Source organism: Meriones unguiculatus, chromosome 3 (assembly GCF_030254825.1).
Source record: "Meriones unguiculatus strain TT.TT164.6M chromosome 3, Bangor_MerUng_6.1, whole genome shotgun sequence".
In the NCBI taxonomy this organism is placed as follows: domain Eukaryota; kingdom Metazoa; phylum Chordata; class Mammalia; order Rodentia; family Muridae; genus Meriones; species Meriones unguiculatus.
In genome coordinates, this window is record NC_083351.1 from 83,563,245 (window position 1) to 83,577,798 (window position 14,554).

Below are 14,554 nucleotides of genomic sequence, written 5' to 3' on the forward strand. Positions count from 1 at the left end.
ATGGCCAAAGGTTGAGGATCTATAATATGAATTCTTATAATATATTGAGATGTCTCTTATACTGTAGTTACTCAATGGACATATTTTCCTTGTCTGTCTGTATTTACTTACTTTTCTTTTTTTCAGTACTGAGGAACAAACTAGGCTTTATACACATTAGACAAGTGCTCTGCCCCTGAGTTATGTTGCTGTTTCTTCAGTCCCCAATCTTAAAGGATATGTGTTACATCAAGTTTGGTCAATTGGATTGTTTGAAGCCATAACTATAAAAATGTCCTGTTTTCTTAATCTCCTGACCTTTTGGTGATATGTAAAAATCTCTCCACACTACTGCATACCTCTCCACTTAACAATTCCACTTATTTTTACATGGTTCAAGGTTCTGCTCTCAGAATCATGCAAGTTTATCATTTCTGTACCTTGTTACGCTAACCTACCATTATACAGGAGGTCTCTCTGCCTTTTATTATTGTGACTGACTTAATTATTGTATTATTAATACTGATATACCCGTTTTTCTTTAGTTGGCATTTTTGATGTAACGATTATGGTAGTTTGGAAGAGAAGTGCCCCCTTCGGCTTAGGTATTTGAACACTTGGTTCCCACTTGGTGGCACTATCTGCAGGAGATTTAGAAGGGGTGGCCTTGCTGACAGAACTAAGGCACTGGAGTTGGGCTTTGAGAATTTAAAACTTTGTGTCACTCTCTCTGGGTCCAGTTCATTGCTGAGGGTGTGCACACAGTTTCTTTTTTATTTTATTTTTTTTAATATTAATTACAGTTTATTAACTTTGTATCCCAGTTGTATCCTGCTCCCTCATTCCCTCCCAATTCCACCCTTCCTCCCTCATCTCCTCCCTGCCCTTTTCCAAGTCCCCTGATAGGAGAGGACCTTGCCCCCTTCCATCTGACCCTGGCTTATCGGGCATCTTCAGGACTGGCTGCAATGTCCTCCTCTGTGGCCTAGCAGGGCTGCTCCTCCCTCGGGGCTGGGGGGAGTCAAAGAGCCAGCCATTGAGTTCCTGTCAGAAATAGTCCCTGTTCCCCTTACTGGGGTACCTTGGATACTGAGCTACCATGGGCTACAGCCAAGCAGAGGTTCTGCTGAGGTAGCTGTGCCTGCTGCCTGTTGCTTGCCTCCCAGCTGTGACAGAATCACATCCCTCTGCAACTAAAGGCCAGAACGAACTCCTTCCTCTTTAAGTTGCTTTTGGGTATGCTGTTTTACCACAGGAACAGAAAAGTAACCAATGCAATGATACAACCTTGGGCATGTCTACTATAATTTTTAAAGGAAGGGATTGAGTTCTGTTTCTTTCAATCATTTAGTTTCTGTGCATAAGAAAGTTTATTTCATTTGTGTTTATCAAATTTACTAATTTGGACTTGACCAAATTAGTTTTTCAATCTCTTCCTTTCCTTATTATTCTTAAGTTACTGAGATTTTCCTTCTTTTCTTTTTTTTTTTTTCAGTTATGAATTTGGAATCCTGTTGTATTTTTTTTTTTTTTTTTGCTATCTGAAGCAATAATATTTTTCTAGATTAAGCTAAAATATTTAGTTTATCTATCTTCCTATTCATCAAAATAAGGACTTCAAGGTGTTGAAATTGTCTACCTTTATTTTTTATTTATTTATTTATTTTTCAATGCAGTTTATTCAGGAACCTTGAACAATCATCGGACCCTGGGGAAAGCCAGCCCACAGCTTATATAGCCTCTGGGTAGCCAACCCAGGCGTGCCACGTGGGCAATGCAGATAGGTCCACATACATGGAAGCAAGCCAGATCCTCAGCCTTAGCCAAATGTGTAGTCATTCGTGACAGAGAGCACTCACCATCAGGAAGGTGGAAGGCAGAAACCAGCTCCATCTTTAAGGCGCGGCATTACGCAGCTCTCTACAGTTCCCCCTTTTTGTTTTAGACGCATCAGGCAAGAGTAGAGGTCTGATCTCTGATATTAGAAATAAATTGGGACTTTGTACCGATGTTCATTTAGGTGTCATCCACCCAAAGAGCATCAGACCCGTCGGATACCTTTTTCTCAGAGGCGGGACCTGGGGCATCAACCCGCATGCAATCAGACATGCTCTTCTCTGGGTCCAAAGCGGCTGACCCTGAGTGCAGTGCTTAGCCTCACATCCTGAGCATAACATTTTAGCTTTTTACGGTAGCCAACCATGCTTGGGGAGACTGTCCTGCTTCAATGGCTGTAAAGGCCTGAATGATCATGGCTGCATTACGCTGCTGTGAGACCCTAATCTTGCATATACACCACAGGCAAACCAAGGAGACCAACACCAGAAGGCCTGCTAACGCTCCCATGCCCGCCCATTCCTTCAGATGATTCATGGCTGCAGCAATCCATGGTGATAATCTACCTTTATTTTTTATAGCCTATATTTGATACAATTAACCAACATTTTATCACTTTGTGTGCAGCACTCTTCCTTGCATAGTTCACTTGGCTCTGAGCTTCTTGCTAAGGAATTTCTTTCTTGCTGGAGAGGTTTAAATGATTAAGCATTTTTAGTGAACAGTTGATTTAAGACACAACTCCTTGAAATGAATTTGTAACCCATATGGGGTCACATAACTGAATGTGGGGGGATATGAACTTTTCCAGTAGTCAAAGGTCCATAAATGCATAAAAACTAATATAAAATCAAATTTAAAGTTGGTGAGATGTCTTTTTGGATGAAAGTACTTGTTACTAAAGTTGGAGAGATGATTCAAGGGTTAAGGGCTCATAATGCTATTACAGAGGACTCCATGCGTCCTACCTCCCCACTGCCAGGAGCCCCAGCTCCAGGAGAATGCAATGCTCTGGCTTTGCCACACACCTGCATTCACATGCCACAACTACAGACACACCCCTATCTCCACATAAAAATTAAAAGGTGCTTGCCTATACTGAAGACCTAAGTTTGATTTCTGGGACGCCCCCTCCCCCGCACACACACACAGACACACACACACTAATTAAGTGTATTCAAATTCAACTGCATAATGAGTCTATGTTAAATTAGAGAAAACAATGACTTTTAATATATTTTGCCATCATTCTTTACCTTAGGCGTATCAAATTGCCTATCTTTGGATTGTATTGAATTGGAATGTTATATTTTAAAAATTACTGTTTGAGTTGTAGACCTGAGTTTCAATTTTTTTCTCTATAATACTAATAATAGATATGCTTCTACTGACTTCTGGATTTATTATGATTCCTTAAAGTGTCAATTCTGTTTTCTATGTACTCTTTAAATTTTTCCCTTTATTCTTCACATTCAGTTTAAGTAGAATTTGTGTAGATGTTGACTGATTTTCTTTTTCCTGTTGGTTGTAGAGTATCAATTTCATTCTCCTGTTGGATAAACATCTTGAAATTAATGTTCTAAATTTCCATTTCCAACACATGTCACTCACTTCTCATCATAGTTTTAGTTAGAACGACAGCTTGATCCTTCCAACAGGTCAGAAAAAACTAATGTCTTTAATGCTTTCTACTTATTTAATCCGCCAGGGAGTCTGACTGTACCTTCAAACTGTGTCAGAGTTCAGGAGCACCTCACGCCCACTGCCCCAGCTTGCTCTCAGCCACAGCCATTTACAGCCTGGGCTGTCTCTCTTGTCTCCTCCATTCTTATTTGGAAGCCACCATGATATCTTCTGCCATGCTGCCCTGAATGCAACTGATCTCATCAGAAGCCACTGATCATAAACTATAAGTTATATCACGTCATTGCCGCTCTGTCACCATGTGCCTGTCCTGATCATTCTAAAAGCCCCAGTCTTCCTGCAGGGCCCCACAGGGTAACTAATTCCATTCTTCCCCCGACATTACTCTGCTTGAACTCATTGGCCTCTGTAGGTTCCTCAGAAATGTATACTGTGCTCCTATATTGGCTTTATATTGACTATTAACTGTTTTGTTTTAACCCTTGGAGTGTTCTTTCCCCAGATTGCCACTTGGTTAATTTATATCCCTCCTTTAGGTTTTGACACAAGCATCATCTTCTTAGGGAGGGATGTTGTGACACCCAGCCAGGCTCTCTCAAACCTTCTCTGCTTTGTAACACTTTGTACCTTCTGGATTTTTATAAAAGTATTTAGCCTGCCCTTTTCTCATTTTCTGTCTTTTACTTAGAACATAAGCTCTATGTATTATATATAGTATCTCCTTTATTTTAGTCTCTGTTTTAAGTACTTGGAATATCGAAGTAATTTGAATATACATATTATGTTATCCAAAGCATATATATCACATATATATAATGAAGCAATAAATATAACATATAAGCATAATATTATCTATTGTATTTTCATATAACAGAAATAATGAAATGCAGTTTCAAGCCAAATGATCATTAACTTAGGAATATATAAACAAACTGATGTAGGTATATAATAAATGATACTCAGGACATAATGGAGAAAAATATGAATACATAGGACTCTGTGAATAATTTTTTAAATTAAATGAGAAAAGTAAATTGTAAAAAAAAAACTGGACATATACAATTCCATTTATTTGAAGTTTCAAAAAATAAGCTTATAAGATTGGTATGCTAGCTTTATGGTCACTGTGATAAAACACCTGAGGGAAAAGATGAAAGGGGGGAAGGTTTTAGCCCATCATCACAGAATGAGAGTGATTGGGCAAAAAGCAAAAACAGATCATATTTTGGCAACCAAGAGGGAGAGGGAAGACAGACAGAAAGCATGTATGTTTTGATTGTCTTTCTTCTCCCCCTCCCCTTTATTTCACCTTGGCCTTGGCCAGAATGGAATAATGTCCACAATCAGAGTGAGCTGTTGCCTCTCAGTTAATATTGTTTACAAGTGTCCTCACAGAAACACCCAGGAGTATGCTCTACAGATCTCCGAGTACTTGCATATCCAGTCTAGCTGACAATCAAGATCGACAATCACAGATAGATACCAGACCATTAGGCACCTGATGCCCAGGATGGAACAAGTGTAGCATGGGATTGGGACCAGCTGCAGAAGGCTGGTGGCACTACTTACTTACCGGAACCCACAGAACTGTTTACTTATAAAGGGGTCCATTTTAGGATTTATAACTTATTCCTCGAAAAGCTACAGCAATAAGGACATGAAAATAAGTTCATTCTGATTGCATGCTACCAGATTTAATTTTTCTTTAGTTTAAAAAGCACTTTAAAGTCTTGAGAAGTCCGACATCTTCTCTGAACCACCAAGTCTATGTGGGAAAGATGTCGACTGAGAAACTATGTTCAGAGTCTTTCCTGCTATGTGTTCTTAACACCTGGGAGAAGGGATGTCTATCAGGGTAGTCATTATTATAGTAGGGTACTACAACCCCTTCCCCAATACAGTATTCATGAGGGATTGGCACAAGAGAGTTTCTATCCCACTTGTCTTCAAGCTTGAATAAAAGGCCTTGTTCATGGGAGGTCCTCAGTCATTACTAGTTTACTGAAAACATGACTGTTCAACCAGGCAGTCTATAAAAGGACAGAGATACAGTCAATGATAAATTTGCTATAATCAGCACCCTATTAACAAACCATGCAACATTGTGTTAGATGGTTCAATGTCAACTTGACACAAGTTGTCTGAAGGCAGGGAACTTTATTGAGAAAATACCTCCATAAGGCCCAGCTGTATGGCACTTTTGAAATCAGTGATTGGTGCAGGAGAGCCCAGCCCATTGTGGGTGGTGCCATCCCTGGGCTGGTGGCCGTGGGTTCAATAAGAAAGCAGGCTGAGCAAGCCATGATGAGCAATGAGCAAGCTAATAAGTTGTACCCCTCCATGGCCTCTGTGTCAGCTCCTGCTTTCAGGTTCCTGCCCTGTTTGAGTTCCTGTGCTGACTTCTTTAGGTGATGGACAGTGATGTATATGAAAGTGTAAGCCAGATAAGCCTTTTCCTCCTAATTTGCTTATTGGTCATGGTGTTTCATCGAAGCAAGAGAAACTCAAAGACACATACATTCATATACAGATGAAGTTTTGTCTATATTTGAAGTTGTTGGTATGAAAGATATAACATAAATGCTTATCCTATATTTATTAAGTGTTCATTGTCCAAACACCTTGTTATGGTCTGGGAATGCATATGGTAGTTGCTACAACAATGATTGGACTTGACACCAAACTATTATTTCCTGCAGCTCAGGAAATAATTATTAGGGATATTTTGAAGATCATTTACTATACGTTTTGTCTAGTGGTTGAAAGATTTTGAGTTTTATAGCAGTTGGAGTTTCAAATGCTATGAATTGGTACTCTGTTTTGCATATAAAATAAAGTAAAGTAAAATATAGGTGCTTTTCTTTTTAGGGTAGAAGGACAGTTTTTGGAAATTCCAGTCCCACCCCTTGAGCTCTATTTTTTGGGTAAATCTCCCAATAGTTGGCCCGATGTGTAAGTAAGCACACAGCTGCCTCTCCGAGCCCACTGCTGAGACTAGCTCAGAGAGGGGCTGAGGCAAGGTATTTTGTTAATCCTGTTAGCTTGAGAAAACAGAAGGAGGGAAACTCAGGAAATAAATCATATAAAAGTATGAGAACAATAGGAAAGAAAAACCCGCCTTACAGGTTGATTTCCTGCTCTGCCTGCATTTGTGGAATGTGATCACCTTTTTTCCCAATGCTTAATAGAAGTAGAAAGTCCAAACTTGTGAGTCTTACCCAGACTTCTCTTTTTGTCTGGTGGTGCCGTTTGTTGTGTTAACAACAAATTCTCTCAGAATTGTAAAATTAAAGAAAATGGAGTACAAGTCAGCCCCAACCTCTCCAGAGTAACACTTTAAGATGGAAGCACTGGTTGTATTTCCAGAACTTCAACCCAAAGTAGAAAATTGAGAAAGCCTTCTGTTTGCCCGTGAGTGCTCGCAGCTTCCTAAGGAGGCTCCTTGGGCAGATGTAGCCAAATTCTGAAAGAAACAGAAAGTTGTAAAAACAAAAGAAATAAAATTTGTAAAATAAACTCACTTGAATGCTTGAAAACATTTCCTTATTAGACTTTAGCTTCTGGGTTACAAATACTCCGTTATCACACTGTTAGCCTATCCACGTTAAAGCATTCTTACCACTCCAAATAAAAAGGTGACTCTAGTGACTCTTACAGAGGAGGGGAGAAAAGACAGTTTGCTACATTTTAGTAAATCCCAACATGGTAAGTGCATAGGAAATAATGATAAAAAATGATTCTTTCAGAGAGCCTTACCATTTCCCTTGCTTTTTCTAAACATTGTGTTGAAATTGAAAATAGATAATTTTTAAAAATTCTTAGAAAGTCAATAAGTTTCAATTCTCTCCTTCTCCTCAGGGGAGGGTTTGCCACAGCTACAATTCCCATTACCCAAGGAAACATCACTAATTTGTTACATTTTCACAGCTAAGTCCAAAATAAGGATGTATGTCTTTGTGAACTTGCACATGCTCATTGCAGTCATGGTTGTTTCCTGGACCACTGTGCTTCTCATTGCCCATCTAATTTAGGGGGGAGTGGGGGTGGAGCTCCATTTACCTCTCCTCTCCACCATGAAAATTGCACAGTGGCTACAGGCAGATCTGACAGACCTGAGCAAAACAGAGGTCCAGGATTAGGACTCATGGTGTCCAAGTTCTTCCCTTTCTATACTCAAAACTCTCCTCCAGTCACCAAATTGTATTTCTGTCATCTGGACCCTGACCTCCGAGGAATGGACTTTTTCATAGTCTAGGTTAGTAAAGGTTAGGTTGATGTCTGCTTTAATTTCCTGCAGTGCCTTCCATCCGTGACAAGTACAGTTGTCACTTTGGATACCCAAGATGGCTGAGTTTAATAACTTCCACATCAGACAAGTCAGGGAAATCTGAGTGATGGAGTAAAGTGTTTGGAAACTTCCTAAGTACAAGTGGTTGCTCCTAAAGGCACACTGTCTCCCAAGGGAAATTCTGAGTAAGTCCCCTCAATTTCATTTCTTCCTGGAAGTAAATGAATAAATCACAGTTCTTTCAAGGACTGAAACTAGACTGTGGAGTGGAAAAATCAGTGAATGCTATTCTTCTATTTTTAGGAGGGTTTAATATAAACAGATCCTCAGATCCAGTCCTTGGATGATTTAATGGCAGAGTGTGGCAGTATGCGGAGACAGAAGTATGGTGTGCTGAAGGTAGCACCTTCTGGTTTGGAGTCAGCTTGTTCCATTGCGAGGAATTTTGAAAGCCAGATGACATCAGTTTTGCAGGTTCATAAATGGATCTTGTGTGTCTCCCTTCCTCCCTCCACAGGAGTGCCTGAATCCACTGCTATTTGTCTACCAGGATAGAGACAAATGAAAGCTCAGTTTAGAAATCCAGAATAAAAGCTGGAGCCAAGGGGACCTGTGCTGAGGACATTTATGCAGATGGCATCCTCAGATGGGCACTCATCTTTTCTAGCATTTTCACAAATTTCCTGGAAAGAGTTGTCTATTAAGAAATGCCTGTGTTTTTCAGATGACATTAAGTGTTCCCAGCATCCATGCTGAACCCGTGAGAGCAACTCTTAGAACTGTTTGTCAGAGTTCAATAAGGCATGTGTGAGGCATCTGGGAAGGACATTATCTTAAAATACTTTTGTTTTTGTTCTTGATTCAGGATCTTACTTGTATCTCCAGCTGGCTTGGAGCTTACTGTGTAGCACAGGCAGGCCTTGAATTCACAGTAATCCTTCTGCCCTAGCCTTTCAAGTGCTGGGATTTCAAGTGTGAGCAACCATGTCAAGCTTCAAACTGTTCTTGTTGTATTTCTCTTCTTAATCTTTATGTCTCAACCTCAAGAGGCGACTTGGGAGTTACTGTAGACTTTCTCTATGTGCATTGGCATCAGTTCTCAGCTATGATAAAAGGTCCTTCAAGCACTGAGCCCCAGCAGAAGTTCTGGAAGCAGGATGTCCCACCCTTGTAAAAGAACCTTGCAGCATACTTCCTGCAGTTTGGCTGATACACTTCCAGGGTAATATAACGGGACTGGGAGTGGTTCAGGGAAACATGTGTAACTTGGCCACTGGTTATTGCAATTCCAGATGAGGTCATGAAGTATATCAATCATGGGCTTATGAAAGGTCTTGATCAGGTAAATATGAATGTATTAAGCAATTAAAAAAATGTTACAACAATGGAGTACCTCTTCTTCCCCCATAATTTTTGAAATAAGACTTTGTAGAAGGAAGAAACCCTCACTATTATTTCTCAAAGAGAAGAAATAGTGATAGCAAATCATCACACCAGAGCTTAATGCTTATCATCCTAAAAGGCTTCTCTTATGAACTTTGAATGGGCAGGATTTACCTTGCTCCCCTGAACAATGACCTCCTTTATCAGGAGGCTCCTTAGTAGCACAACAGTGAGATACCTCCTCTCTTAACTTCCACACATATTTTGCTTGGTTGCTTTTTAAGGCAGTTTAAAGCAAAGAAATGAAAGAACCAGAAATATCCTTTACATGCATTATCTACTCCACACCCCAGGTGGAGTGTGTTCTCAAGACATAGGTAGTGTTGATATTATTGTCCCAGCTAGAACTCACATTTTGGTCAGGTCTTTCGGTTTCTTTTTAAAAATTGGAATGTCTTGGATTTGGTGCATACATCAGTAGCAGTGGGCCTGCCTAGCATGCAAATAGCCTCCAGGGCTCAATTCCTGCCCCCCCCCCCCCGTTATGGTTTCTTAACAGCTTTTTAGGGAAGAGAACAACTTCCCAGCAAAGGGCCACTTACTTAGCTACGATGGAACAGATAAGCAAGCGTCTTTCAAATAACCAAAACAAAGTCCTACTGAGCTTGATAATACACAGAGTAAGGAAATGAGACTTTCATGATTAAATGTTAAAACAGATTATCTTATAAGGTCTATATTGAACAATTGTTTTTATATGTCAGAGCCATTTAGGATAAACTATAAGATGAAGATGACATAAGCAGCATGAATATATTGTGCTTTGGGATGAAATGTATAGAGTCAGAAAGGAATTCACAAGTCATAGAACACAGCTGCTAAGAGAATATATTCATGTAATCACCCTTTTGTTGAATGTACCATGTGCGTGTATAGATACATATTCACACACACACATTGTTTGTATATACACTGTTTCTAGATCACTCAGCTTGCTACGTACCAGCCCTAATGACATACTTTTCAGGAACTTGAGATTTACTAGCATTTTATGAGGATGTTAATTCAGCTTTGGGGCCATAACAGTTTGTCATTTCGGTTGTGTGTATCTTCTGAGTATTTTAAACACCTTGCTTTACAGCAAGTCTTTTGAGCTGAGGTATTAGGTGGTAGAGTCCAGTGTATATATTGAGTTGACTTCATACATAGAACTCTGTGGATATCACTGACTTGTGTTGTCCAAACTGAAGCCATTAATTTTTTTTATTGCATTTTGTTGAAAGGAAAATAATTGTTAACAAGAGGAAAACACTACGCAATGGACTATCTAACAGGGTTGCAGTTCTGCAGACAATATAAGGAAGGAACTAACTTTAAAGAAACAAATTTTCCTGAACTAAGTACCAGTGACTAAGTACTTTAATGATTTTTTTTCTCAGACCTAGAGGCTTCTTTGACATTGAACCTTGACAATTAAAGGGACTATTCTGATGTCCTCTTGCCCTCCTGTCTCAGGGGGTACGAGCACCCAGCCCCGGGGTGCAGCTGGACCAACACCCCATCCCCACCCCACCCCCTCATCCCGGTGCTCTGCACTTCCCTCTCCTCCGCTCCCGGTTGCCCTGGCCCCCCTCTTTTCTCCCGGTGACCCCTGACCCCAGCTAATCTGCATAGAGGAATGACAGGCATCCGCTGGGCTGGATCGGCCGGCCGCTGCCAGGGCTGGGCGACCCGCGCGCGTGGGGAGAAGGTGCGGGCCAGGCGGGCGCGGGCCGAGATGAGCGCGCGGGAGGCCGGCGGCGAGCGGACGGGCACGCGCAGGAGCGGAGCGGCCCGGTGAGGCGGAGGCGCGGCGGGGCGGTCACCCGCCATGGGCCAGACCTCGGTGTCTGCGCTGTCCCCGCAGCCCGGCAGCGGTGAGTCCCGGGCCAGGCCGGCGCCTTCATTGCCCCGCTTCCAGGCGCAGGCCCCGGCTCCGCGCGCGTGCCCTGGGCTTTGGTTTCTCTCCAGATGACTCGAGAGCCAGAAAGTTCCGAGAAGCGCCATTTGCGCACGAGTCTGTTTTGAAAAGGCGAAACTTCGAGAGCAGGAGAAACATTCCCGCGGTTCCCCCCTTCCTTAGGCTTGGCTTTTGAACAGACTAGAACGGAATTCTTTCAAGTTTGTCAACTGATTTATGGTTTGTTATTCAGAGCAGAAGTGCGGCTTGCTTTCCCCTTTCCTGGCAGGACTCTGAATATTTAATAACTACCCCAAAATGTATAACTACTTCAGATGATACTTGTTTTGTTTATGTTACACACATAAGCCATGGCATTTAGGAAAGCCTGTGTCTTGAGGGGTAAAGTTTGGTTTTTGGAAATGTGTGTAAAGTTTCTGAGTTTCAGTACCATGCTTCTTTTAGAGTTTTCTTTAAAAAAAAAATTAAAAAGAAGGAAGGAAGGTAAGCAGGTTGGCATTGTCCCCATGTATAGGGATAAACAATTCTTTGGCAACACATCATGTGATTAGATAAGGAAATAAACCTTCAAAGTTGTATTTTGAGGTTGTTTTTTTTTTTTCTTTTGCCGTCAATGATTTCTAAAACACAACCTCGCAGAGACCATGCGTGTTGAACATTGAGTCTGGTGAACAAGAGTGTGGTGGACTCTTAGGTTTTACAGGCATCCACAGGATCTCACAGAAAGGAAATGACAAGGCACAGAGGAAGGTTTGTGAAGCATTCCAGGATGTTTGAGTAGATGGAGCGCTAGTCTCAGCCCCTCCCCACGGGTTTGTGCGTGTGGTGCAACTTTGCTGAGGCTTAGGTTAATGCCCCCCAAAGAATAACACCTTTGCAAAAGAGAGAATGCCGAAGTCAAGAAAGCTTATGTTCTCCCTTGCTAATAATGGTATGGCCACATTGCCCTGGACATCAAAAGACTTCTTGTTTATGGCTTCTGAGTGGGTTTCTTTTGGGGAGGGAAGGGGAGAATGTTGATAAGCACCTTGATTAGAGTCTTCATTGTAAGACTATTTGGTATACCAAAAAAAAAATATTGTGTCTTCAATAACACAAGAATGCTTGTTTGGTTGGTTGTTTCTTTATTGGCAAAGATAGAATTAAATCATTATTCCAGTGCAGCCAGTGTTCAGGAAATACTGTCCTGATTTTTAGCTCTTTTGCCTCAAATATTTACTAGAGTGAATTATGAAGGGGTAAAATTTGCCTTTACATAAATCAAGGAATAGTACTTAAGTGAAGTCTAAGAAGCAAGCAAAATCCTAGAATGTGGCCCTGTCTAGTATAAGAGAGAGAGAGAGAAAAAAAAAAGGAAAAAAATTCTGAGTTAACCCCTATGGTGTGAGTAATAGTATGAAGAAAGCAGGCAATCCATTAAATAAAAAAATTATACTTGGCCATGAAAGATATTTTAGGGAACGCTGTCACAAATCACATTATATATAAATTGCAGGTTCCTGCTTTAGATTCAAACAACTATGTGTCACTGAAATGACTAACCCATAGTTGATGAACTAAGCTTGGTTGGGTTGTGACTTGTGAGTTGAGGAAGGCTGTGGTGTGAAGGTGAGGTAGTTTTCTGTGGTACCCACTTAGGACCTCTGTTAGCGCTATCCCAGTTCCCAGCTCTCTCACCAGTACATTCTAAACCACAGTGAACACAACTGAACACAAGGTTTTGTCTGTTTTATGTTGACGCCTGTGCTCCATGACTTGGAGAATGGCAAGCCCTGTGCCCTTTGCTCCTTCTTAGCTGCTTTCCTGGCTTTTCAGGTGAGGTTTGGCTTCAGCCATCAGTGGTATAAGTGGTCACCAGACATTACAGTGCTTAGATGGACCCCATCGTAAAGTTTAGAAGGACAAAATCTGAGGAATGTCTAGCACAAGGTCACAGAGTTCATGTTTGCCAGTTGGGCTGAGGTTTGGTAACATCTACATTGTTATCATAAATCAGTTTGCTGCCCCCACCCCCTTTAACTTCAGGTTCTCCTGAGACATTCAGCTCTGGGCTACATCTAGTTTTGAGGGATCGAGAGGATTATTAATAGTTATTTCTGAGAATAGGGAATTATAAAAATAGTTTTATTGACATATAATTCACAAGCCATAGTATTTTTCCATTGAAAGTGTATAGTTTATTGTTTCTGGTATACTTGGCTTGTGTATCCATCAATCCCCATCGACTGACTCTCTTCCCTGCTAATAAACATGATTCTACTTTATATCTCTATAGATGTCTTTATGTGAAATGTCTCATGTGAGTTGAATCACAGTGTTTGTGTATGTGTGTGTGTTTTGTTTTGCTTTTTTTTTTTTTTAAATGGCTGGCTCCTCAGAGTTGGTGTAATGTTTTCAAGGGTCAACTGAGTTGTAGCATGTGTCAGTATTTCATTTAATTTTATTGCTGAATAGTCACATTGTTCTTTCATCATGGGTAGTTTTACTCAGATGGCTACTCTGAATAACACTGCTTGAGCTCATGTACAAGTTGGTGAAGGCATGTTTTTATTTCCCTTGACTCTGTAAGTGGAAAGAGTTGCCGGGTCACTTTAGGGCTGTAGGTTTTCAGAGCAGCTTGTTGCACACATCCCCATTAGCAGTGGAGGAAATTCCAGTTTCTTTATATTTTTGCTCAACTTGCTCTTGTCCTTTTTTGTGTTAGCCAAACTTGTAGATATTGATTTGCTTTTCTCTGCTTTCTGAAGGTGTGTATAATTTGCAAATATTTTATTCCATCCTCTGGGCTGTCTCTCCAAGTGTACAGTATAACTAGATAAGCTCATGTTTTAAAAAATCTTGATGGTGTACTGTTATTTTTTTCTTTTGTTTTTGGTTTGTGCCATGTCTTTTAAAAAAGTTGCCTAATGAAAACCAAGAACATTTATGTCTTTGTTTTAGTCTAGGGATTCTATAGTTTTTACTCTTATCCTTTGGTTAGTGATACATTCTGAGTTAATTTTTATGTGAGATGCAGTGTGGAGTTTCAGCTTCATTCTCTGGCTTCTGGATATCCAATTGTCCCAGTACTACTTGTTCAGAAGGTGATTCCTTCTCCTTTGAACTATTGTACCTGGGATATAGCTAAGTGATTAATCACTTATCTAGCATGTTTGAGACCTTGTTTTCTATACCAAATGTGTGTGTGAGGAAAAAGAGAGAGAGAGAGAGAGAGAGAGCTGTCTTGGTACTATTGTAGAAAAATCAGGTGACTGTATAGTAAAGGTTTATCTCTGTGCTTTTTATGTTAGTATCACACTGTCTGTGTTACTGTAATTTTGTAGTAAGGTTTTGAAGTTGAGAAATATGAATCTTCTTATTTGTTTCCTTTTCAAGATTCTTTTGTCTCTTCCATCGTTCTTGTATTTGCACGTGAATTTTAAGTCAGCTTTTCAATAGTTTACATTAAGTGTTGCTATTGCTTT

The 14,554-nt window shown here is 40.6% G+C and overlaps 1 protein-coding gene across 5 annotated transcripts in view; it reads left to right on the plus strand.

Moving 5' to 3' along the window:
• Phactr2 (phosphatase and actin regulator 2) overlaps window positions 1–14,554 on the plus strand; it is a 263,525-nt gene that overhangs the window by 135,006 nt on the left and 113,965 nt on the right. The window contains exon 1 of one of the 5 annotated variants that reach the window (XM_060380254.1): window positions 10,839–11,046. The exons of the other annotated variants lie outside the window; for them this stretch is intronic. Coding sequence (XP_060236237.1) covers window positions 11,001–11,046 — 46 coding nt within the window. The 5' untranslated portion in view covers window positions 10,839–11,000. Of the gene's footprint in view, window positions 1–10,838; window positions 11,047–14,554 lie in introns of those variants that run through there. 5 annotated transcript variants of the gene reach the window in all.